Source organism: Coregonus clupeaformis, chromosome 25 (genome assembly GCF_020615455.1).
Source record: "Coregonus clupeaformis isolate EN_2021a chromosome 25, ASM2061545v1, whole genome shotgun sequence".
Taxonomy (NCBI): Eukaryota; Metazoa; Chordata; class Actinopteri; order Salmoniformes; family Salmonidae; genus Coregonus; species Coregonus clupeaformis.
In genome coordinates, this window is record NC_059216.1 from 23868531 (window position 1) to 23895993 (window position 27463).

The 27463-nt window shown below is 40.6% G+C and overlaps 2 protein-coding genes across 2 annotated transcripts in view; one reads left to right on the top strand and one right to left on the bottom strand.

Moving 5' to 3' along the window:
- The first annotated feature begins 5386 nt into the window (after positions 1–5386).
- Positions 5387–11452, top strand: LOC121539441 (growth/differentiation factor 6-A-like). The gene is made up of 2 exons (XM_041847941.2): positions 5387–5988; positions 8855–11452. Exons 1-2 carry the CDS (start codon positions 5661–5663, stop codon positions 9862–9864), a joined length of 1338 nt encoding a protein of 445 aa, XP_041703875.1. The 5' UTR covers positions 5387–5660; the 3' UTR covers positions 9865–11452.
- A 10140-nt stretch (positions 11453–21592) lies between these two features.
- Positions 21593–27463, bottom strand: part of ldah (lipid droplet associated hydrolase) — a 63022-nt gene continuing 57151 nt past the window's right edge. Inside the window, exon 7 of the mRNA XM_041847942.2 lies at positions 21593–22109. Within this exon, the coding sequence (XP_041703876.1) occupies positions 21915–22109 (195 nt within the window). The 3' untranslated portion in view covers positions 21593–21914. The remainder of the gene's footprint in view (positions 22110–27463) is intronic.

A 27463-nucleotide genomic window follows, 5' to 3' on the forward strand; every position in this document is an offset into this window, starting at 1 on the left:
TAGGTCCAAAAGGCTTCTTAACAGCTTCTACCCCCAAGCCATAAGACTCCTGAACAGCTAATCATGGCTACCCGGACTATTTGCATTTTTAAATGGAAGAAGTTTGGAACAACCAAGACTCTTCCTAGAGCTGGCCACCCGGCCAAACTGAGCAATCGGGGGAGAAGGGCCTTGGTCAGGGAGGTGACCAAGAACCCGATGGTCACTCTGACAGAGCTCTGGAGTTCCTCTGTGGAGATGGGAGAACATCCAGAAGGACAACCATCTCTGCAGCACTCCACCAATCAGGCCTTTATGGTAGAGTGGCCACTCCTCAGTAAAAGGCACATGACAGCCCGCTTGGAGTTTGCCAAAAGGCACCTAAAGACTCTCAGACCATGAGAAACAACATTCTCTGGTCTGATGAAACCAAGATTAAACTCTTTGGCCTGAATGCCAAGCGTCACATCTGGAGGGAACCTGGCACCATCCCTATGGTGAAGCATGGTGGTGGCAGCATCATGCTGTGGGGTTGTTTTTCAGCGGTAGGAACTGGGAGACTAGTCAGGATCAAGGAAAAGATGAACAGAGCAAAGTACAGAGAGATCCTTGATGAAAACCTGCTCCAGAGCCCTCAGGATCTCAGACTGGGGGCGAAGGTTCACCTTCCAACAGGACAACAACCCTAAACACACATTCAAGACAACGCAGGAGTGGCTTCGGGACAAGTCTCTGAATGTCCTTGAGTGGCCCAGCCAGAGCCCGGACTTGAACCCGATCTAACATCTCTGGAGAGATCTGACAGGCAGGCAGCGTTTCTCAGCCAGTCGAAATCATGAATCAGCATTATTTTTATGGATATATACAAAGAAATGTATATTGAAAAAAGGTCAAACGAAACAAAGCTAGTTTGCAGTCTTTCCAGCTTCAGTTTGAAGTGATTGTGTTAGCTGTGTTGTTGGCTAGCTCCTCTGAACAAGTGTCCTGACGAGAGAGCACATTCTCTATGCCAGGCGAAATTGCGCCTCATTTGCTCATTGTTATTGATGTATCCAAATAAATGTCACTAGAAAACAGTTTAAACAAATGCAAATGCAGCTACTTTGTTGTTATTCTGGCTGCACTGTTTGACTTGACTGTAAGTTAGCCGTAGTTGGCTAGATAGCAAGCAAGGGATAAGAATGTTGCCAGCCAGTATGGCAATGGAATATTTTGAACGAACGACTGGGTTGTGTCTATAGATACAGAACAAAAAGACTGAACGACTGGGTCGTGTCTCTGGCAACCGAACCGGTAGAACGAACGACCAGCCAGCTTGGGTAGCAACCCTAGATTTGTGTCGAGACTATATATTGTGGAAGGATAAAATAGTATGAATAAATTAATCAAAATAAAGTTTTTTTATGAAAATATGTCAACCATTATTTTAATATGTTGGTAACCCGTTGTATAAAAGTGATAATGCCTTCGAAGCCGGTGTTTGGAGGATATATTGGCACGGTTTGCCAATATATAACAACACCCATGCCAATATATCCTCCAAACACCGGCTTCTTGGGCATTATCACTTAAATAGAATCACCTTTGGCATTGATTACAGCTGTGAGTCTTTCTGGGTAAGTCTCTAAGAGCTTTGCACACCTGGATTGTACAATATTCTTCTTAGCTCCATTCCGTTTATTTTTTATCCTGAATAACTCCCCAGTCCTTAACGATTACAAGCATACCCCAAAGTGTTATGTTTGGTGCAAATCCAATACAACACATTACTGAGTACCACTCTCCATATTTTCAAGCACAGTGGTGACTGCATCATGTTATAATCATGCTTGAATCGTTAAGGGAGCTTTAAAAAAGACACGGAATGGAGCTAAGCACAGGCAAAAACCTAGAGGAATACCTGGTTCAGTCTGCTTTCCACCAGACACTGGGAGATGAATTCACCTTTCAGCAGGACAATAACCTAAAACACAAGGCCAAATCTAGACTGGAGTTGCTTACCAAGAAGACAGTGAATGTTCCTGAGTGACCGAGTAACAGTTTTGACTTAAATCTACTTGGAAATGTGTATGGCAAAACTTTAAATGGCTGTCTAGCAATGATCAACAACCAACTTCACAGAGCTTGAAGAATTTTGAAAAGAATAATGGGTAAATGTGGCATAATTCAGGTGTGGAAAGCTCTTAGAGACATACCCAGAAAGACTCACAGCTGTAATCGCTGCCAAAGGTGCTTCTACCAAGTATTGACTCGGGGGTGTGAATACTTACACTAAGTTTTAGAACACCTACTCATTCAAGGGTTTTTCTTTATTTGTACTATTTTCTACATTGTAGAATAATAGTGAAGACATCAAAACTATGAAATAACACATATGGAATCATGTAGTAACCAAAAAAAGTGTTTTATATTTGAGATTCTTCAAATAGCCACCCTTTGCCTTGATGACAGCTTTGTACACTCTTGGCATTTGCTCAACCAGCTTCATGAGGTAGTCACCTGGAATGCATTTCAATTAACAGGTGTGCCTTGTTAAAAGTGAATTTGTGGAATTTGTGGAATTTCTTTCCTTCTTAATGCGTTTGAGCCAATCAGTTGTGTTGTGACAAGGTAGGGGGAGGTATACAGAAGATAGCCCTATTTGGTAAAAGACCAAGTCCATATTATGGCAAGAACAGCTCAAATAAGCAAAGAGAAACGACAGTCCATCATTACTTTAAGACATGAAGATCAGTCAATACGGAACATTTCAAGAACTTTGAAAGTTTCTTCAAGTGCAGTCGCAAAAACCATCAAGCGCTATAATGAAACTGGCTCTCATGAGGACCGCCACAGGAATGGAAGACCCAGAGTTACCTCTGCTATAGAGGATAAGTTCATTAGAGTTACCAGCCTCAGAAATTGCAGCCCAAATAAATGCATCACAGAGTTCACGTAACAGACACATCTCAACATCAACTGTTCAGAGGAGACTGTGTGAATCAGGCCTTCATGGTTGAATTGCTGCAAATAAACCACTACTAAAGGAAACCAATAAGAAGAAGAGACTTGCTTGGGCCAAGAAACACGAGCAATGGACATTAGACCGGTGGAAATGTGTCCTTTGGTCTGGAGTCCAAATTGGAGATTTTTTGTTCCAACCGCCGAGTCTTTATGAGACGCTGTGTGGGTGAAGGGATGATCTCTGCATGTACAGTTCCCACCGTAAAGCATGGAGGAGGAGGTGTTATGGTGTGGGGGTGCTTTGCTGGTGAAACTGTCTGTGATTTATTTAGAATTCAAGGCACACTTAACCAGCATGGCTACCACAGCATTCTGCAGCGATACGCCATCCCATCTGGTTTGGGCTTAGTGGGACTATCATTTGTTTTTCAACAGGACAATGACCCAACACACCTCCAGGCTGTGTAAGGGCTATTTTACCAAGAAGGAGGGTGATGGAGTGCTGCATCAGATGACCTGGCCTCCACAATCCCCGAGCTCAACCAAACTGAGATGGTCGCACCGCTGAGTGAAGGAAAAGCAGCCATCAAGTGCTCAGCATTTGTGGGAACTCCTTGAAGACTGTTGGAAAAGCATTCCAGGTGAAGCTGGTTGAGAGAATGCCAAGAGTGTGCAAAGCTGTCATCAAGGCAAACAGTGGCTATTTGAAGAATCTCAAATATAAAATATATTTCGATTTGTTTAATACTTTTTTGGTTACTACATGATTCCATATGTGTTATTTCATAGTTTTGATGTATTCACTATTATTCTACAATGTAGAAAATAGTAAAAATAAAGAAAAACCCTTGTTCATCCTAGGCTACAACTGAATCCATTATTAGGCCTGAGTAAAAGCAGGCATCTGATGTAGAAATGTACACCTTGAATCTTTCGATTGCCATGAATATTCGATAATGTATTGCAACATCTGTGACATTCAACCAAAAGATATGGACGGGTGGGGTTCTTTATGCCTGAGGTTATGAATATGTTTTATTATAGCAAAGCTTGTGGCAATTGTATGGCAGCATAATATGAGTGGTACCTCTTCTCTGGTGTCATCTACGAAAACGGTGGCTGTACTGCTCTCACTCGCTGTCGCAGCCGAAGCTGTAGGGGACATTGTGGTACCGATAGCAGTAAGGCGTGGGTTTGCGAATTCAGCTTACTTAGATTGCTTGCTCCGACGGTGAGATAGTCGCTTGTGTCAATCCAGTTTCCTTTGTTAATTTTGCACATAAAAAGCTCGATTTATTTGCTTATAATCTATAGGGTATGTATTTTAAATAAAGGCATGCAGCAGCCGAGAGAGCTGCTGGCAGGCATTTCATCGAATAAAACATGCAGGTAACAGACTAATGAGTCATATCGTTCGTCCATAGAGGCTTGACTCTGAGCTCTGATACAAATTTTGCGATCAAGAAAGCATTTTCACCAGCGGCGTCTTACAAGAGATCAGGGTTTTTAGAATCGTCTTTAAATTCTCCCTCACACAGATTGAGGAATGTGACCTTGTCGGTATGCTGAAGTTATCCTCTCCACTAAGCATCTTGTAGTCAACCTGAGCAAAGTGGGTCGGCTCATACACACCTGTTATAAAGACTTTATAATATGAATAACAGCCCAACAATAATAGCCCAATAATAATAATAATAATAATAATAATAATAATAATAGCATTACTAATAGCCTAGTAACAATACAACTGATTCTGCCTACTAGCCTAATACTTGCCTAGGCTACTAATACTAATAGTATGTACTATAATTGTATTTATAAATAAACACTCAAGAAACAACAAAGAATGGTACGAAAACAAAAAGCATACGGGCAAGACATAATGGAATTATTATGTGATATGTCTACAGTTCGTTCAGGTTAAAAGATTGTTCTGAAATGCAAATCCTCAATGAAACAGCAGATGGCAATGTAGACCTACACACGGACAATATGAGGAAACACGAAGGCAGTAAAAAGTGTTAATTTGTTGTGTATGACTATTATTATTAACAGGTCTACTGAAAATAGATCAGGATCTTTATGGATAATTTCCTCTCCAATATGTCTCAGCATATGAATATCAGAAAATAGGCAAACTATTTACATTAAGGTATCGGGCCTACTTGAAATTATGTATAACAGAGTTTAAGTAGGTATACTGTACCGGTTAATTATTAGTTTAATCCTATATAGTTTATGCATCTATAAATAAACTAACACATTGATATGTGTCCTTGTCATTAGCTGCATGCACTGGCAATAATAACAGGCTAATAACCAATGGCCTACAGTGCAGTCATATAAGCTCACGATTTGGCAAGGAACAAAAAACAAGCACGCAATTTCAACCAATGTGTTTTACCGGTTTATTACAGATTCATACATTATTTATAAACCCCATATACAATAATTATTAACAGTTTATAGATTCAGTGAATAAATCCTATTAAGTAGACTAGTTACCGAAATAAAGTAGGCTAGCCTATACTTTGGTTGGGAAAGATGGTTGAAAAAGTATCCTACAATTGTTGCTCCTCGCTAGGGGCGCTGGTTGAACACAGTGCAATAGAGAAGACAATGTAGCCACTCAGTGTCAGCCAAATCCATGATATTAACACAATCTAAAGAGCAAAGGGGAGTTTCCAAAGTCATCAAACCCGTCCAACTTTCTCATTTACAGCTATAGACCACTGAAAATGGATCCTATTAGGTCTGCTGCTCCTTTGCTATGGCTTTCCCTGTGCTTTGGGAATATTCTGGAGGCAGCGGTACTTGGATCATTGCAGTACCCCTCCGGTGCGGATGATAACGGGCTTGTTTCACATCTGGATGAGCGGAGTCGCAGAGAGCCGACAGCGGTGTCCAGGAAAGACCCTCCGATAAATGATACTATCGTCCCCCATGACTATATGGTATCTCTATACAGGACACTATCTGAGATAGAGAGCAGAGGGTTTAACAGCAGTGTTCCTCGCACCGCAAGACACGCCAACACGGTGACCAGTTTCGTGGATCAAGGAAAAGGTGGGTGAAAGTGATATCAGTAGGCTTATTATCACTCAAGGTAGGCTTAATCATGGTGGTTGTCATTTATTTAGGGTTTGAAGGCAATTCAAGTAGCTGTCTCTACTGCACGTAATAAATTAATTGTGATTAATGGGTTACAGTCAATCAGTTATCCAAATATCCATAGCCTACTGCAAATTGCTGTACTATAGCTCAGCCTATGTGACAAGTCTGTGTTGGAAAATGATATGGTAAATACTAGACAAGTGATTTGGGAATATTTAGAAAAATGTCTGTCATAGGATATTTTTGAAACTTTTTGCCATATTAAAAAACGAGATTTCCGCTAATTAATTAAAATAGAAACATGAATTGCAATATCTTGAAAAACCCGATACCCTTACAGCGAATTGCTTGACAATTGCCTTCACCAGCATTCATTATTTTAAGATTAATGCATTAATTTGAAATGCACCCCTACACCACATTCTTACATCTGTCAAGTTTGCAACAATGCGTTATTGAAAAGTATGAAGGAGTCTAAAGTAGGCTACCTACAACTGAAACATTAGTCTATTTGGGGAGGTAGACTACATTTGTTTCACATTTATATGGGAGTTTTCTAAATACTCTAAATACTTCCAGCGAAATATGAAGTCAAATGTCTCGTATTTCCAACATCTGTGATGTATAAACCTCACTGGCACCTTGAGCTAAACACTTCGAAAAGGCCTGCTTTCCCCCAGTCCAGGTGTTGCTGATAAAAACATACTTGTAATTTAAAACGGGTGTTCACATAGAATATTTGTTTGAATAAGTATACTCTGTCAGTAGACCTATTCCATCAAATTAAATTGCAGGAATACAAGTAACTAAACTATGTCCAAAACCGTTTTTTTTTATTGGGCATTGTGCAATTTGTTAATCAGGATTTTTAAGGAATACATTTTCATGTAAATATAATAACAATGACACTGTTTTAGGTTCATGTAAACCTATAAATTATAACAACAACAATAATAGTAACTATAACAACAAGAATAACAACAATTATTATATTATAATTTTTGGTTTGTGGACCTGTGGCAAGGAATTATTTCTCTACTTCCTCTCAAAACATGTTATAACTGTGTTATTCTTTTGTGTTAAGAAATGTGTTATTATTTTCAAAGGACTTTAGTCATTTACATCATCTTTTTGAGGATTCCAAACTTGTTTTAATGAACAAACACAATTAGAAGGTAAAAGTGGAGGTAATTAAAAATCATTTTAAACTAGATTCCAAAACAGGCATGAACATCTTATCGGTCTTAATCAACAATCACTTAAATGCATCAAAGATGAGAAGTATCATTTTATGTCCCTTCATGAAGAGTCATTTCTTGCATTTTGGTTTCAGAGTCAGTGATTAGTATTCCAGATTTAAGAGACAATATTATAATTTTTTATTGATGTAATTTAGTTCTGCCAACAAAATAATCTAGTCAATGTGCACCTGCGTGTGAGTTTAAATGTGTGCACTGACTTTCCTATTCACTTGCCCCCATAAAGCTCACAGAGCAAGTTCACCTCAGGTACCACAAAATGGATGAAAAGAATGCAGCTTCATCTTTTATTCACTGAGACTACAACATGGTCTGGGTTATGTCATTGTTTTGTCTAGCAAGCAGATTTTTGCTAGGATAGTGCTGCTCCCTTCACCTTTCATTGTCTGGGTATTCCACTTAAGCCTGCCTAGCTGGTCTTTCTCAGAGGGGGACAAGGGGTAGAGATCCTCTGCACTAAACAAAGGCTTGTATGTCCTTTTTCAGCAGGAGCCTCACTGTGCGCAATTACGACTTATTTTGAGGTCTCTTCCATAATGCATCGATGACACGACACCACAATCTGGCCTTGGATTCTTATGCTACCCATCTGTATTGGAGAAGAAAGTCCCTTCATGTTTTAACCATGGAACTGCGGTTTCGTCCTCAGGTTGCACCGTATCCCAGGACCTCTTGCTTGGGCTGAATGTCAACATCAAAACTTTTGAAATTTAGGCGATAGTCTGTTCCCTCTTAGCAAGCTTTCCCCCCTGCCAATTGCCACATCTCCGTCATGGTTGCAACTGTGGTATGGCTGATGCTGTGAATAGCTGTTATGTGCCAAACTGAATTCGCTGGGGAGAGGAGGACGTGCACGTGACTAACATATCAGATGCATAGAAATTATTTAAATATTCTTCTGTTTGTCTTTCTTTTTCATGTATGTGATACCTCAGGTGAGTGCCAGGTTGCTGTTTGTGGACTACAGCTGTATGTGCACCCAGCACTACATGAAATACAAACATTACAATAAACTTACATTACATCCCCATCACTTTGGTGTGTTCAAATCTCTAAAGCCACCACTTCTCTGAAATTTACAACCTCTCTATGAGAAATATGGACTGAAGGAGGATGAAAGGAAAGGAGCTGAGGCCACTTCAGTTTCTCCAGTGTCTCGCCAAGCCCTCCTCTCACTCAGTGTAATTAGCACATACTGCCAAGGGCTTGAGCCTGCCTACAGGTCAGCCAAGTGCTTTCCTCCTGGCCTGCTCCTGCAGCTTTCGTCAGCTCTGTTGCTTACATGTGGACTCAGGCGATTCAGGCCCAAACAGCGCTTCATGGCCACAGGCTTTCTGTCTACTGTAGAGAGCCACTGCACTTGACCAAAGGGGAGTTCCTGCCAAACATTGAAGACTTGTTTACATATGGCCGCAGACACTCAGAGATTTAAGTCTGCTGACGTCCAGTGCTTGGTTTGCGTTCCCCACCCTCTTTTGGAATAAGTGTGTTGTGATAACTGTGTATGTGTGTGTTAGTGTGAGATTCAAGTGACTAGCCTGTGTTTGATTCCACTACAGATCACTCCTCCTGGGGAAGTGGCCAGCGCTATCTCTTCGACCTCTCCAGCCTGTCCAGAACAGATGAGCTTGTGGAGGCAGAACTGAGGATCCTGAGAAAGCCACCGCTGGATCTCCTTCCTGTGCTGACGTGGGGCAGGAATCTTTATCGCCTCCTCCTCTACACATGTTCGTCTGAGGGGAACTCTGGGAGACGGCTGCTGGATTCCAGGACAGTCGACGTTCTGGATGGCGAGCCTCCCAAATGGGATGTATTTGATGTGTGGGCAAGTGTGAAGGCTCGGCGAAGGAGCCACAAGACAGCAGCAGGCAACGACCTCCTCATGGCCTGCTTTGACCTGCTGGTCGTTTCGGAGTTGACCAAAGAGGCAGCCAACCCTCTTACAGTAGGGCTGGGACGCCAGTCTCGGCAGCCCCAGGAGAGGGCCTTGCTGTTGGCTTTTTCTCGCACCCGCAGGAAAGAGAACCTGTTCAAGGAGATTAGGGAGCAGATGAAGGCAGTGCAAAGAGATATGGGTTTTCTGGATCCTTTGGACCTCTCTGGTGACGTGGTTGGTCACCTATCCAGGCGACGCAGACGCCGGACTGCCCTGACCAGCAGATCTGTAGGTGGAGCTGGTGGGGGAGGAGGAGGAGGCGGTGGTGCTGGAGGAGGTGGAGGAGGAAGGGGTGGTGGAGGCAGCGGGCGCAGGAAGACTCGATGCAGCCGCAGGCAGCTCCATGTCAACTTCAAGGAGTTGGGCTGGGATGACTGGATCATCGCACCGCTGGATTATGAGGCGCACCATTGTGAGGGCGTGTGTGACTTCCCGCTGCGCTCACACCTGGAGCCTACAAATCACGCCATCATTCAGACACTTATGAACTCTATGGACCCTGACTCCAGCCCGCCCAGCTGCTGTGTCCCCTCCAAACTCAGCCCCATCAGCATCCTCTACATTGACTCTGGCAACAATGTGGTCTACAAGCAGTATGAGGACATGGTGGTGGAGAGCTGCGGCTGCAGGTAGCATAGCGACAGAGGGGTGTTTTGCTATTCTTGCGTTGGGCTAGTCTTGTCATTCTGGACTCTGCAAAATGTTGCATTGGAATTTTGGGCTTAGGCTAGTAAACAGAGGAGTCTGATTGTCTTGTCGGAAAATCCATTGGTGGTTTGATGCGCTTGTTAACGAACACCTCCCCTATCTCTTCCCCCTAAACCAACTTTATTTTGTGATTCACTGAAAAAAGTACCAACAAGTATGTTCATTACTGATCTGCCTTCACTTGAGTGGAACATAATCTCATTTGCTGCTTAATTTATTAGAATTTGTCATTGAGCTGCAATTTAATTTCATGAGCTCTTTAGCATTTCTTTACTCATAACATGCTCTGGCTCTCTCTCTTTGTCCCCATGGCTCTGCATGTTGTTCAATGCTGCCAACTTTAGTAAATGTCCCATTCTTAAACAACTGCTATGCTTCTGACTTTGGTTCTATAACATTACTTTAGTAATCAGTTAATGATAAGGTGCATAAAACATCAGCCCTAGCTTTTTAATTTGCTGAGCAGCAGACAGAATTAATTGAAATGAACAAAACAACCCCAGACTTCTAGCTTTACGACAACAGCATTAGAGTACATTTGTGTGCCTATAAGAGAGGAGTAAATTATTTGATATTCTTAAATATCAGAAGTCATAGTTAGACATTTTTTGTCCACTGAACTGCTCCCGCTGTGCTTGCTCTTAACAAAAACAACATTCCAAATGTATGGGAGGACACAATCAAAAAGGACTTTTGAATATTGCATCACACAAGACCCTACCGTCACCTCTTGGACATGGTTAAAAGAGAGGTTTTAGATAATGCTGTTGCCATTATTGTGAGAAATCTGGACATTGTTATGCATCTGTTTAGCAAGACAGAAAAAGTATCCCATTTATGGTGCTGTCTGCTGTAGAAACCTCTGTCTATCAGCCCATGGTGGAGGAACAGTGATCTTTAGTTAGGGATATGCTATAGGACCCATTTACACAGTTAACTTAGAAAAATAGCTGTGTGTCACAATGCATTTGCTTATATACACTCTATATCATTACTATGCAAAGATCAGAGGTATATGATATGGAACATTTAAGGTATGAATGAAAGAGGTATGAATGAAGGGCGACAAGGAGAATTTGAAGCAGATTTTATAGCATGACTCCAATTTATTATTGCTTGCAACTGAGAAAAGTTCGTTTTTTTGCAGGGTATGCTTTCTACTACAGCTGGTAATGTACATGACTTAAACATGCAGATCCCGTGCTAACTATGATTGATATGGCAATTAATTTCCCTGTAAACAGCACAGAACCAATAGGCTATATAATGTCCATAGGAATTCCTTGTCAGGGAAATGGAACATTGGAATTCACAATTTAACACTCCAGGTATTGAAGTATAAGAGCACATGATTTTGCTAAATAATATTGATCAAATAGCAACATGTGTTGGTCTTTGGATGTAATTTCCATTTATTCACTTTTATTTTAGAGTTCAGTCCAGAGTTGCATGTTAGCCTGGTGGTCCAAATACACTATATATACAAAAGTATGTGGACAACCCTTCAAAATAGTGGATTCGGCTATTTCAGCCACACCCGTTGCTGACAGGTGCATAAAATCGAGTACACAGCCATGCAATCTCCATAGACAAACACTGGCAGTAGAATGGCCTTACTGAAGAGCTCAGTGACTTTCAACGTGGCACAGTCATAGGATGCCAACTTTCCAACAAGTCAGTTCGTCAAATTTCTGCCCTGCTAGAGCTGCCCCGGGTCAACAAGTGCTGTTATTGTGAAGTGGAAACGTCTAGGAGCAACAACAGCTCAGCCGCGAAGTGGTAGGCCACACAAGCTCACAGAACGGGACCGCCGAGTGCTGAAGTGCGTAGGGCGTAAAAATCATCTGTCCTCGGTTGCAACACTTACTACCGAGTTCCAAACTGCCTCTGGAAGCAACGTCAGCACAATAACTGTTTGTCTGGAGCTTCATGAAATGGGTTTCCATTTTCGAGCAGGCACACACAAGCCTAAGATCACCATGCGCAATGCCAAGCGTCGTCTGGAGTGGTGTAAAGCTCGCCGCCATTGGACTCTGGAGCAGTGGGAACACGTTCTCTGGAGTGATGAATCATGCTTCACCATCTGGCTGTCAGACGGACGAATCTGGGTTTGGCGGATGCCAGGAGAACGCTACCTGCCCCAATGCATAGTGCCAACTATAACGTTTGGTGGAGGAGGAATAATGGTCTGGGGCTGTTTTTCATGGTTCGGGCTAGGCCCCTTAGTTACAATGAAGGGAAATCTTAACGCTACAGCATACAATGACATTCTAGATGATTCTGTGCTTCCAACTCTGTGGAAAAGCGAGGTCCATACAGAAATGGTTTGTCAAGATCGGTGTGGAAAAACTTGACTGGCCTGCACAGAGCCCTGAGCTCAACCCCATCTAACACCTTTGGGATGAATTGGAACGCAGACTGCGAGCCAGGCCTAATCGCCCATCATCAGCACCCGACCTCACTAATGCTCCTATGGCTGAATGGAAGCAAGTCCCCGCAGCAATGTTCCAACATCTAGTGGAAAGCCTTCCCAGAAGAGTGGAGGCTGTTATAGCAGCAAAGGGTGTGACCAACTCCATATTAATGCCCATGATTTTAGAATGAGATGTTCGACGAGCAGGTGTCCACATACTTCTGGTCATGTAGTGTATGTTTGTGCTTTAGCCAACTCTTCCCTGACGTGTTTGTTCATTGTCATTCAAAACATATAGGTATCACAGCAATAAATAAGTTATTACCTGCTTTTCAAAGGTGGTAATTAAGTGTAAATTCCCCACAAATCCCAGTGGAATCACATTAATACAAGGTAAACAAATATGCACAGTCAAGACATAGGAAACAAAACCACTTGCAAAGTGTAAACTAGGCACAGATCATATGTTGTGTCCCCAGGAGAGAACTCCCTTGCAGATGTTTCATAGTATTGGTGAAAGACATCAGCCTTTGCTTCACACGCTCTCTGTAATATATTTCGTTACAACGCTGTTTGTGGTAACGTCATATCACTGAGTCTCAGTTTAAATGTAATTATATTTCCTGTAATTCCAAGTCAAATTCAAACAAAGATTCTTGAATTGAATTTGAGATTACCAAACCATTCTGTCTGCATTGACCATAGTGTGGTGTATCGAGATTTATATGCATTTGTTTTATTTCTTGAAATAGATATATTCCCATATTTTTGCACAAAAGGCAAATAGGTGATAATTTATGACTACAGACTAGTGCATTTCTATGTACGGGAGTATTTGTACTGATATACAATATGTGAGTCAAATGTAATGTACTAATATCATATTTGAGTGCTTGCTGCTTTTGTTTGGAATTCTGTTTGTTAAAATATTTCATTTAATTTCTAACCAAAATCCAAAGCAGCTTTCTTGCATTTTGTTCCACATTTTTTAATACAAACCAGAGATGTTATTTTTTATGGTTTTCTTTTTCCGATTATGTTCAACCGATTTGGTTCTTTATGAATTAAAACAAAATCCTGCAAAACGGACTATAGTGGCATTTTGAAGTAAGGACTATGCTCAAAAACAAACAAACCGCAAGAAATTCTCTGCTTGTGTTATATTTCAAACAGCAGAGGCAATTCAGTGGCACATCATTTCCAGGAGGGCGATAAACGGCTATAATGAAACTCCCCCAACATCATTGATATCACCTAACAGACATTGAAAAATAGCAAAGTTTGAATCAATTTCTCCGAATTTCTAATAATTTGTAATCAAATGTAAACATTAAACTGCCCAAATATTAAGAAAAAGGGGGTGTAATGATACAACTTCCTGTAAATTCCTGTTGCACACATTTTCAATGGAAGCTTGATTACGATCATAGTCACAGTTGCCCTCCTTTTTGAAGATATTTTCAACTGCAGTGACATTCTGCTCAGTGGAAAATAGTTACCATAAGAGCTACTTGATTAGCGTGTATACCCTTTATCTAAATTACATCAATATGGCAAAGGATAATAAAACAAAAGTGTCAGGCAGAAAATAAACCCCAAAAGCTAATTTAGTCCAGAGAGTAGCTCCTCTGTTATGCTATGCCTTGATATTAGATACATTTGTATTTGTTCCACTTTGTTTGTGTGCGTGTCCTATTACAACTACTTTGTATAACTGTTTTCTTTCTGTTTCTTTGTGATCCATAATGCCAAGCACATTTTCATGAAAATGGCAAATCACAAGGAAGTGATTGGGCTGTTCCATACTTCACTGCATGTTTACTTCAGCAAGCTTGTCTTAGCATGTCCATTGTCTTGAAATAGTATTCCCCCCATGCACAGTTGTCACATTTTGTTGCACATTTTGTGACTCCACTAAACTTAAATCTGCTTGAAAATCTGTGGCAAGACAGAGTTTGCTGTAAATCAACGATCCCCATCCAACTTGACAAAGCTTGAGCAATTTTGCCAAGAACAATGGACACATGTTGGGATGTGCTTTGAGAGTGTGGAGTGTTGTGTAGATCATTGGGGTAAAATGCCTCAAAATCCTAGACTCTAAGGCAACAAAAGGTGAAAGCTACGCAATGGTTAGGATGGATGTTGTTTCGAGACTCATGGATGCTTCACGAGTACAAAGTGTTGTTGTGAACATATGACCAACTCCTGGGCCATCTTATCCAAGGATGGTCTCTGTTTCAAAGGCACTGTGGGCGGTATTCTGACTTGAGATCTGCATGCTTAATTCTAATTTAACCATATCATCAGTTGCGGTTTGATCTAGACAATGTTAAAGTTAGTAGCTGTTAACACTGACAAAATATATTTTGAGTTTTGTTTGTATAACAGCATTTGTTCGTTATTGAATTGGGATTCTGATATGAAATGCCCAGTACTTAACAACATCTATGCAATGTGTATTTCCCCATAATTCTGCTTTTACCTATTCAAAAATGATGTCTTAAGGTAGCCTTTCCCTTTTCAGTCTCCTCCTTTACACATTTATTGATTGGATTTAATGAATATGAGAGAGCATTTGATTTCTGGCAAGAAACACAAATTGTATGAAAGTCCCCCACATATTTTTTAAGACATGTATGCCTATGTATAAATATTATTGTACAAGTAAAAGCTTGGTCAAGTTTAGAGACAACGTGTCATATTTTGTTAAGAAGGGAAGTATTTGAGATTTAACCGTTAGACGGCCATTAGTTTAATTTGTGTTCATGTAAAATGCACTGTGTGTATGTATGTATGTATTCTATGGGTTATAAAGGTCTGTACATAATGTAATTGTAAATTAACTGTAAACAGCTCTTTTCTCTTTTGGAAATATTTTATAGTAGTATATATTTGAAAAATAATATGTAAGCACACTTTTTATCCTCATTTTATGTTCACCTGTTTTTTTGTACAGATGATTTTATTAAATATTGTATTGATAATAGTATGTATAATCTTCCTTTGAATCTTCCTGTAAGTGACATTGAGCGCCTTAGTAATACAGGTAAGAGCAAAAACTGCGACAACCAGGGTCTTCCCTGTATAGCAACAGCTAGATTTGAAACACAGACTCTTTGACCTTGGGACAAAAAGATCCCTCACAGTGCCTTCAGAAAGTATTCACACCCTTTGACTTTTAAAATATTTTGTTGTTTTACAAAGTGGGATTAAAATGGATTTGTCATTTTTTGTCAATGATCTACACAAAATACTGTGTACTGTCAAAGTGGAAGAAAAAGTATATCATTTGTAAAAATAAATAAAAAATCTAAAATAAAACATTAATATATCTTGATTAAATAAGTATTCAACCCCCTGAGTCAATACATGTTAGAATCACCTTTGGCAGCGATTACAGCTGAGTCTTTCTGGGTAAGTCTCTAAGAGCTTTGCACACCTGGATTGTACTATTTTCGCACATTATTATTTAAAAAATTCTTTATTTTTTATCCTAAAAAACTCCAGAGTCCTTGCTGATGACAAGCAGCCACCACCATGCTTAAAAATATGAAGAGAGGTACTCAGTGATGTTTTGTGTTGGATTTGCCCTAAACATAATGCTTTGTATTCAGGACATAAAGTTAATTTCTTCGCCACATTTTTTGTAGGTTTACTTTAGTGCCTTATTGCAAACAGGATGCATGTTTTGGAATATTTGTATTCTGTACAGGCTTCCTTCTTTTCACTCTGTCATTTAGGTTAGTATTGTGGAGTAACTACAATGTTGTTGATCCATCCTCAGCTTTCTCCTATCACTGCCATTAAACTCTGTAACTGTTATAAAATCACCATTGGCCCCATAATGAAATCCCTGAGCGGTTTCCTTCCTCTCCGGCAACTGAGTTAGGAAAGACACCTGTATCTTTGTAGTGAGTGTGTGTATTGATACACCATCCAAAGTGTAATTAATAACTTCACCATGCTCAAAGGGATATTCAATGCCTGCTTTTTTAATAGGTGCCCTTCTTTGCAAGGCATTGGAAACCTCCCAGATCTTTGTGGTTGAATCTATGTTTGAAATTCACTGCTCGACTGAGGGACCTTACAGATAATTGTATGAGGTAGTCATTCAACAATCATGTTAAACACTATTATTGCACACAGAGTGTCCATGCAACTTATTATGTGACTTGTTAAGCACATTTTTACTACTTAACTTATTTAGGCTTGCCATAACAAAGGGGGTTGAATACTTATTGACTCAAGACAATTCAGCTTTTCATTTTAATTAATTTTTTAACATTTGTAAAAACATAATTTTACGTTGACATTATGGGGGTTTGTGTGTAGGCCAATGACACAACATAATGTGGGAAAAGTGGAGGGGTGTGAATACTTTCTGAAGGCTCTGTAGTTGATGTTGTGGGATTTGGAAATTACATGATGTAATTTTGTTATAAAAATTTGAGGGAGGCTGAAAAGAAGCTACTGTATCTTAATGTCAAAACAAAACATAACAAAGGGAAACAATAAAGGGACTTTGTACAATTATGATTTGTTGCAGATGATGGTTTAACAGGAGAGAGATAATATTTCGGGGTATTTCTTTGACCCCTCAAGGGGACCTGCACCACTAAAGAGACATAAAACAGTAATGCTTGTTTGATTTAGCCACAGTTTAAACCACTGGGGCAGGATTACTCCATTTCCCGCCACAAAATACCCTTGTCTCATGGTTTAAATCAAGGATAAGCTAATTAAGGGGTTTTGTCATTCCTTTTGATGGGGCCAAAGAGGGAGATTAAAAGTAGGCTTGGTTTACACAGGGATTCTTTCCTCCAATGTCTCCACAATGCAGCTGGTGATGGGTTTCTCTATGGAGATGTTTCCCTCTATGTATTCCATAAGTAAAAACTAGCTTGGGGTTTGGGTAGGGTAAGATATGACATTTACCTAAAGCAGATCTTTGATAGAGCATGCACAGGCACCTCGGCTGTCAGTCCATGGTCAATGCCAAGTCCATTCACAGAAAAAACTAAATGATGACCACGAGGGATATAACAATGTGTAGACAATGCTCAGACCAAGATTCAATCCATTGGTGTCATTCCTGAGCTTGAGTTTATTTAAATCAAGCAAAAACGAAATAGGAACTCCTTGAAAAAACTTTTAGATTTTAGATGACTTTGCCCTAAGGAAAATTAAGAACCTTATCCTTTTACAGTCATAGAATTTGCAAGCCTTCAGTTGTCAGCAAGCCCAACACATCCTTCCTGACCCAAAAAGGGATGACAGCTTACTCTGACAAAAGCAAACTCTTACTTCCAAGATTAGTATTTCTTGTCAAATAATTGTTTTGGTTTTTGTATTAAAAACTCAAAAGAGATCGCCTTCACTTAAGCAGTCAAGATATTGTTAAATTCAAATAATTTGCCAGGTTCAGAAAAACAGACATTAAAGTACTGCAATTCTGGCAACGTTGATACACTGAGAAACTCATATTTTGACAAATCTTTCACACGAGCAGAAGTGCTGATCTAAAATCAGGTCCCCTCTGTCCATATAATCATATACATTTACGATTTAAAAGGCAATACCGATCCTAGATCAGAACTCCTACTCTGAGTCTTTATAGAGGCCCTGGAGTGTTTTTGGTCCCTGCCTCTGTTAAACACGACTGAGGGAAATGCCACTTCATCTTCAGAATGGGGATAATTGTCCTGAATCAGCTCTTGTGTGTTTTGGCTGCACATGTCTGTCTCTATTGCCATCTTGTTGTACTTTTATGGAAGAAATTGACTATTTAACCCCTCCTTTTAAAGAGGCGGAAAGGAGTCACAGGATTTTCTGAATTGTGGGCAATTTGATATAAAGGGACCATGCCATGGCTTTAAAAGGTTATGCTGAAATGTCAGAGCAAATATTAACTCACACACCACTACATTGTCTTTCTTTGTGGTGCTGGGAAATATAATTTAAAAACCTAATAGTTTGTCATCAATGATACATTACTTTGTCTCACAAAATAATATTTTTTTTGTTAAAGGAAATGTGAAAGAAGTAGTGGCACTGCAATCACAAAGCAAGTCAATGGATGTGAAAGAACATACATTCAAGGTAAATACTTTTCCTCCATTTATTTCAATTTGAAATATTTACATAGAACAAAAGTCATCACTTTTGAACAATTATATATATATATATATATATATATATAAATATATATGTATATATATATATTTTTTTTTTTGATTTAATATTTTTCATGACAATTACAAAACGTTTAGTAAATACAGGGTACATAACGATTAGTAATTTCACCCCTTGCAAAGTAATATAATTTAAAGTAATGTAAAACCACATTTACACATGAGCACAACTCTCAAACATATTTTTTGTAGAGGATCAACCACCAATTGCTTTGTTTAATGAATTTCTGTTAGTCTCTGTATCTGAAATCCTTTCTATTGCATTGCAGTCATGACAAGGATGAACAAAACCCCATCTAGTCTGTAACTCTCTCTCCCTCTCCGCCCAGATCTCATCCATCACACTGGTATAAACAACATTATTCTCAGTGTGTATTCAACAGGAGCCTAAGCTTCAGATAACACTAAGCCTTCCATATTCATTTGCATTTCAAAATGGGCAGATATCAAATACATCCAGACAACTAATAAACTAAGATTCCCTGTCAAACACACATATCAAGGAAGGCTTTTTGAAGAGCTTTCCAGTAAAGGGTTACATCACCAGTGGCTGGTGGCCAACAGTGGAAGGAGTGCTCGGTCAGAGGTTGGAGGTCAAAGATGAACACTAAGTCTGCAGATTCCTCTTTAAGAAATAGACTTTCTTAGATTTCCAAAATATTGGAAATACAACATTAGATGGAGTTAACCTTTTGGAATGATGAGCATGCCTTTTCGTTATTTCACCACAGATTTACGGCTAAATTAAATCAAACATGCACTAAAAACACATTGTTCCGGCACTGCACCGTAGGGCAGGAAATGGAGACAAGCTATCTGTATCAGACTGTGTTGACAGAACACAGAAAAATATAAATCAAATAAAACCATCGAGTTGATCTGCCAACACATTTTGCCATGTGCAATCAAACATGTTCTACACGTGTCTGGGATAATTCAGAAACAGCATTCTTTCTTTCCGTGCATCAGGAAAGCATGTTTGAGTTAATATGCCTTTGAGTTTGTTTGACACTAATGTGCATTTTTGCAGAACATAAAGGATGTTGTTTTTGATTGAATAGTGCCATATGTTACATTACAGTGTAATTAAGAACCTATGAACTAATCAAATGTATAAATAGTTTCCAGCTGATTTATCTTGGTCCTCTTCTGCAAACACATACCATTACTTTACAAAGTGCAGTATCACAATGTCCTGCCAACCCAACAGAAATTTGGCAACAACAAATACATATTAATATGACTGGTGGTCCAATAAAGATATAACAGCGATACGCAAATCAATACAATTATAATTAATTATCGTATCAAAGTTTTGGTCATTATGCATCACTTAGCTATACAGTATATTGAAATAAAAACTAAGTTTAAAAGAGAAATGGGGAATAAAACTGACAGAAGAAAATTTGGGGTCCAATGTCAAAATAAAAGTCAATTTTGGGATTTTCATAAAAAACATGTAGTTGTTAAAGCCTACCTGATACAGTGCCTTGCAAAAGTATTCCTCCCCCCTTGGCGTTTTTCCTATTTTGTTGCATTACAACCTGTAATTTAAATTGATTTTTATTTGAATTTCATGTAATGGACATACACAAAATAGTCCAAATTGGTGAAGTGAAATATACAAAAAATTACTTGTTACAAAAAATTCGAAAAAATAAATAACGGAAAAGTGGTGCGTGCATATGTATTCACCCCCTTTGCTATGAAGCCCCTAAATAAGATCTGGTGCAATTAATTACCTTCACAAGTCACATAATTAGTTAAATAAAGTCCACCTGTGTGCAATCTAAGTGTCACATGATCTGAGTATATATACACCTGTTCTGAAAGGCCCCAGAGTCTGCAACACAACTAAGCAAGGGGCACCACCAAGCAAGCGGCACCATGAAGACCAAGGAGCTCTCCAAACAGGTACATTACAAAGTTGTTGAGAAGTACAGACCAGGGTTGGGTAATAAAAAAAATATCTGAAACTTTGAACATCCCACGGAGCACCATTAAATCCATTATTAACAAATGGAAAGAATATGGCACCACAACAAACCTACCAAGAGAGGGCCGCCCACCAAAACTCACGGGCCAGGCAAGGAGGGCATTAATCAGAGAGGCAACAAAGAGACCAAAGATAACCCTGAAGGAGCTGCAAAGCTCCACAGCAGAGATTGGAGTATCTGTCCATAGGACCACTTTAAGCCGTACACTCCACAGAGATGGGCTTTACGGAAGAGTGGGCAGAAAAAAGCCATTGCTTAAAGAATAAAATAAGGAAACACGTTTGGTGTTCGCCAAAACGCATGTGGGAGACTCCCCAAAAATATGGAAGAAGGTACTCTGGTCAGATGAGACTAAAATTGAGCTTTTTGGCCATCAAGGAAAACGCTATGTCTGGCGCAATCCCAACACCTCTCATCACCCCGAGAACACCATCCCCACAGTGAAGCATGGTGGGGATGTTTTTCATCGGCAGGGACTGGGAAACTGGTCAGAATTGAAGGAATGATGGATGGCGCTAAATACAGGGAAATTCTTGAGGGAAACCTTTCAGTCTTCCAGAGATTTGAGACTGGGACAGAGGTTCACCTTCCAGCAGGACAATGACCCTAAGCATACTGCTAAAGCAACACTTGAGTGGTTTAAGGGGAAACATTTAAATGTCTTGGAATGGCCTAGTCAAAGCCCAGACCTCAATCCAATTGAGAATATGTGGTATGACTTAAAGATTGCTGTACACCAGCGGAACCCATCCAACTTGAAGGAGCTGGAGCAGTTTTGCCTTGAAGAATGGGCAAAAATCCCAGTGGCTAGATGTTCCAAGCTCATAGAGACATACCCCAAGAGACTTGCAGCTGTAATTGCTGCAAAAGGTGGCTCTACAAAGTATTGACTTTGGGGGGGTGAATAGTTATGCACACTCAAGTTTTCAGTTTTTTTGTCTTATTTCTTGTTTGTTTCACAATAAATAATATTTTGCATCTTCAAAGTGGTAGGCATGTTGTGTAAATCAAATGATACAAACCCCCCAAAAATCCATTGTAATTCCAGATTGTAAGGCAACAAAATAGGAAAAATGCCAAGGGGGTGAATACTTTCGCAAGCCACTGTATCTCTGTAACTATAAGGCAGTGATGGTACTGTAGTGGCTATAATCACACGTTATAGCCTAGGGAACTAGTTTAGTGCTTAAAGAGCTTTGACAATGATTTTGGACAAATATCTTAATTCTTTCACTACCAGATGTCATCACTCCTTAAAAGTTTTAAATTAATTTAGGTAACATAAACCTACAATATCATTATCCAATTGATATTTCGATGACAATTTCTTTAAATCACGGTCGCACTGTCATGCTGCTTGGAGCGTATTTGAAACTAGCCCCATGTTTGCAAATCACCGCGGATCCATTCAAAGATCATACCAGCCACTTCCTTTCCTGCGTCCAAGACGAAGGCATGACGAATTCCTTGACTACACAGTCTGATGTCTCCTTCTGGAAAGTCCCTCTTGATCTCCTGATAATACTGCACAGGGCACCAGTGGTCACTGGCTCCATAGTAAAACACAAGCTGAACAGAGGAATGACAAATTATCCATAACTAATATAGCATTAACACTTTTCATTATGAATTTACAACTCCATTTGATCCGTGGATACACTTGGCACTACAGTGTCCCTATCCCTGGCACTGCAAGAGTTGAAGGTTTTCATTCACTTATTCTAATTCTCTTATGCACTATCACCTTTTTAACCGACAATAGATGAAGTCCAAAGACTGTCAACCAGTGCAGATCCCTCGCCTCCTCCCATCCTCTGTGAGGATGGGGATTCTGGTTAATATCACAGAGAGAAGGAGTACACTAGCGAGAATGGATACACTCATGCACACACACTGAGGGGGAGACACATTATTCTCATTATTCTTTATGAAAAAATTGATACGAATAAAGTGAGAGAGAGGGAGAGAGAGAGAGAGAGAGAGAGAGAGAGAGAGAGAGAGAGAGAGAGAGAGAGAGAGAGAGAGAGAGAGAGAGAGAGAGAGAGAAATTCCAATTGAATTGGCCACACTACGCAGGATGTAGAATTTTAATTTGAGTGAAAGGAAGTAGAATTTAATTCAGTGCAATTCAAAGAAATTCCCCTCAGTCATAGAACATGAGAGTTTCATTGAATCTGACAGGTCACACTTCCAGATACCAAAGAATATATCACTTTTCTCTGGAAACAATGTTCATAATACTCCTTTAGCCTTAGTGCTTAGAATAGGCAGTTATATTTCAATCAACCACTTCATTTGTTTGGCTTCTTTTTGAACGGTCCGTGCTACTTCACTGAATTCAATTATATTTCCTTTAATAAAAACTTCAATTCAAATTCAGTTCAAATTCAAGAATTTAATTGGAATTTGTGAGGCATCCTCAATTTAATTCTGATTTGAGCCCAACCCTGATAGAGAGAGTGGAAGGGGGATCCTTACAGTGACACCTGCTATTATAATCTGACCACACCCTCTGCACATCATCTATGTAGCAAGAGCTTATCTCCCTTTGATCAGCTTGAATGTGACACTCACCTCTCCACTCTCTTTGAAAAGGAAGAAAAGGAGTATCTGCCATTTAATGTCTGGCTTTTGTCTTTACTGTGTATGTGTGTGTGTGTGTGTGTGTGTGTGTTTGAGAGAGAGAGAGAGAGAGAGAGAGAGAGAGAGAGAGAGAGAGAGAGAGAGAGAGAGAGAGAGAGAGAGAGAGAGAGAGAGAGAGAGAGAGAGAGAGAGAGAGAGAGAGAGAGAGAGAGAGAGAGAGAGAGAGAGAGAGAGAGAGAGCATATGTGTGAGAATGTTATAGCTACAGAGAGTGGAACACATAAAATGTTCACATCTGCCGACAAGGAAACGTTAAAACGTGAGGGTATATGAACAGCAGATTTATGAGGCTAATAAAATTGATCAACTGAGACATCTCTTAACTGCAGTTTGTAAGTGTTCCACTGCATTGGGCCAAGAGTCCTCAGGAGTTCAACACCTCCCTGTGAATAGGTAACAGGAAGGTAAATGGATGGTGTGTAGGAGGATATGTTGCAGGTCCTCCAGTAGTTTAAATGGGTCAGAGAGGGACTAACACTTTGAAGGACTGGCACTTGGGAGAATTTCTGTCACTGTGTTTCAAACAACACCTTATCCTAACATGCTGACTAGACCGGGCATGTGCGTCCGCGTGCACCATCAGGCGCATGTAGATTTTGTCCATCCACACCAGACGGATCAGGACACGCAGGTTGAAATATCAAAACCAACTCTGAACCAACTATATTCATTTGGGGACAGGTCGAAACACATGAAACATTAATGGACATTTAGCTAGCTAGCTTGCTGTTGCTAGCTAATGTGTCCTGGGATATAAATATTGGGTTGTTATTTTACCTGAAATGCACAAGGTCCTTTAAAAAAATCTTTGTAGAAATTTTTCAAATTTTGAGTCACACAAAATCGTGTGTTCTCTACTCTACTATTAATCCACAGATAAAAGGGGAAACCTAGTTAGTTTCTAGTAATCTCTCCTCATTCAGTCTTCTTATTCTTCTGTGGACTTTATATGGCGGTTGGCAACCAACTTTGACTGGATTGTGGATCTCAGTTCATCTTTCAATCACCCACGTGGGTATATGCTCCTAAAAACCAATGAGGAGATGGGAGAGGCAGGATTTGCAGGGCGTCAAGCGTCAAAAATAGAACCAAGTTCTATTTTAGCGCCTGGCTATGCAGACGCTCGTTGGCGCGCGAGCAGTTTGGATGAAATAATTGAATAACAGGTCATTTATGTGTACATTTATGTTGCAATGCTCACGCACGCAACGCGGGCATGTCAGTCCATAACATGTCAGTCCATTTCTCTATACAGTGAGGGAAAAAAGTATTTGATCCCCTGCTGATTTTGTACCTTTGCCCACTGACAAAGACATGATCAGTCTATAATTTTAATGGTAGGTTTATTTGAACAGTGAGAGACAGAATAACAACAACAAAATCCAGAAATATGCATGTCAAAAATGTTATAAATTGATTTGCATTTTAATGAGGGAAATAAGTATTTGACCCCTCTGAAAAACATTACTTAGTACTTGGTGGCAAAACCCTTGTTGGCAATCACAGAGGTCAGACGTTTCTTGTAGTTGGACACCAGGTTTGCACACATCTCAGGAGGGATTTTGTCCCACTCCTCTTTGCAGATCTTCTCCAAGTCATTAAGGTTTCGAGCCTGACGTTTGGCAACTCGAACCTTCAGCTCCCTCCACATATTTTCTATGGGATTAAGGTCTGGAGACTGGCTAGACCACTCCAGCACCTTAATGTGTTTCTTCTTGAGCCACTCCTTTGTTGCCTTGGCCATGTGTTTTGGGTCATTGTCATGCTGGAATACCCATCCACGACCCATTTTCAATGCCCTGGCTGAGGGAAGGAGGTTCTCACCCAAGATTTGAGCCCAAATGGCCCCGTCCATCGTCCCTTTGATGCGGTGAAGTTGTCCTGTCCCCTTAGCAGAAAATCACCCCCAAAGCATAATGTTTCCACCTCCATGTTTGACAGTGGGGATGGTGTTCTTGGGGTCATAGGCAGCATTCCTCCTCCTCCAAACACGGCGAGTTGAGTTGATGCAAAAGAGCTCCATTTTGGTCTCATCTGACCACAACACGTTCACCCAGTTCTCCTCTGAATCATTCAGATGTTCATTGGCAAACTTCAGATGGGCCTGTATATGTGCTTTCTTGAGCAGGGGGACCTTGCGGGCGCTGCAGGATTTCAGTCCTTCACGGCGTAGTGTGTTACCAATTGTTTTCTTGGTGACTATGGTCCCAGCTGCCTTGAGATCATTGACAAGATCCTCCTGTGTAGTTCTGGGCTGATTCCTCACCGTTCTCATGATCATTGCAACCCCACAAGGTGAGATCTTGCATGGAGCCCCAGGCCGAGGGAGATTGACAGTTATTTTGTGTTTCTTCCATTTGCGAATAATCGCACCAACTGTTGTCACCTTCTCATCAAGCTGCTTGGCGATGGTCTTGTAGCCCATTCCAGCCTTTTGTAGGTCTACAATCTTGTCCCTGACATCCTTGGAGAGCTCTTTGGTCTTGGCCATGGTGGAGAGTTTGGAATCTGATTGATTGATTGCTTCTGTAGACAGGTGTCTTTTATACAGGTAACAAGCTGAGATTAGGAGCACTCCCTTTAAGAGTGTGCTCCTAATCTCAGCTCGTTACCTGTATAAAAGACAGCTGGGAGCCAGAAATCTTTCTGATTGAGAGGGGGTCAAATACTTATTTCCCTCATTAAAATGCATATCAATTTAGAACATTTTTGACATGCGTTTTTCTGGATTCTTTTGTTGTTATTCTGTCTCTCACTGTTCAAATAAACCTACCATTCAAATTATAGACTGATCATGTCTTTGTCAGTGGGCAAACGTACAAAATCAGCAGGGGATCAAATACTTTTTTCCCTCACTGTATTTCCACCAGAGACGGTTTGTTTTACCATCTGTAATCACCCTGTATCTATTGGTATACTTCATCAAGCCCATATCGGGATTGAGTTACAGTGCATTAGGAAAGTATTCAGACCCCTTCACTTTTTCCACATTTTGTTACATTACAGCCTTATTCTAAAATGGATTCAATTGTTTTTCCCCCCTCATCATCTACACACAATACCCCATAATGGGTATTGACATTTTTGGAAATGTATTAATAATAAAAAACCAAAATATCACATTTACATAAGTATTCAGACCCTTTACTCTATACTTTGTTGAAGCACCTTTGGCAGTCTTCTTCTTAAGGTATGACGCTACAAGCTTGGCACACCTGTATTTGGGGAGTTTCTCCCATTTCTCTCTGCAGATCCTCTCAAGCTCTGTCTGGTTGGATGGGGAGTGTCGCTGCAGAGCTATTTTCAGGTCTCTCCAGAGATGTTAGATCGGGTTCAGGTCCGGGCTCTGGCTGGGCCACTCAAGGACATTCAGAGACTTGTCCTGAAGCCACTCCTGCGTTGTCTTGGCTGTGTGCTTAGGGTCGTTGTCCTGTTGGAAGGTGAACCTTCGCCCCAGTCGGAGGTCCTGAGCGCTCTGGAGCAGGTTTTCATCAAGGATCTCTCTGTACTTTGCTTCGTTCATCTTTCCCTCAATCCTGACTAGTCTCCCAGTCCCTGCCGCTGAAAAACATCCCCACAGCATGATGCTGCCACCACCATGCTTCACCGTAGGGATGGTATTGGCCAGGTGATGAGCAGTGCCTGGTTTCCTCCAGATGTGATGCTTGGCATTCAGGACAAAGTGTTCGATCTTGGTTTTCATCAGACCAGAGAATCTTGTTTCTCATTGGCTGAGAGTCCTTTAGGTGCCTTTTGGCAAACTCCAAGCGGGCTGTCATGTGCCTTCTACTGAGGAGTGGCTTCCGTCTAGCCATTCTAGCATAAAGGCTTGATAGGTGGAGTGCTGCAGAGATGGTTGTCCTTCTGGAAGGTTCTCCCATCTCCACAGAGGAACTCTGGAGCTCTGTCAGAGTGATCATCGGGTTCGTGGTCACCTCCCTGACCAAGGCCCTTCTCCCCCGATTGCTCAGTTTGGCCAAGCGGCCAGCTCTAGGAAGAGTCTTGGTGGTTCCAAACTTCTTCCATTTAAGAATGATGGAGGCCACTGTGTTCTTGGGGATCTTCAATGCTGCAGGCATTTTTTGATACCCTTCCCCAGATCTGTGCCTCAACACAACTCTGACATGCACTGTCAACTGTGGGACCTTATATAGAGAGGTGTGTGCCTTTCCAAATCATGTACAATCAACTGAATTTACCACAGGTGGACTTCAATCAAGTTGTAGAAACATCTGAAGGATGATCAACGGAAACAGGATGCAATTTTGAGTCTCATAGCA

Excerpts from the sequence above, each read along its gene's own strand:
- LOC121539441 (XM_041847941.2), top strand. The coding sequence starts at position 5,661 with ATGGATCCTATTAGGTCTGCTGCTCCTTTGCTATGGCTTTCCCTGTGC. Across the intron at positions 5,989-8,854 it reads TTTCGTGGATCAAGGAAAAG|ATCACTCCTCCTGGGGAAGT; the intron begins GTGGGTGAAAGT and ends ATTCCACTACAG.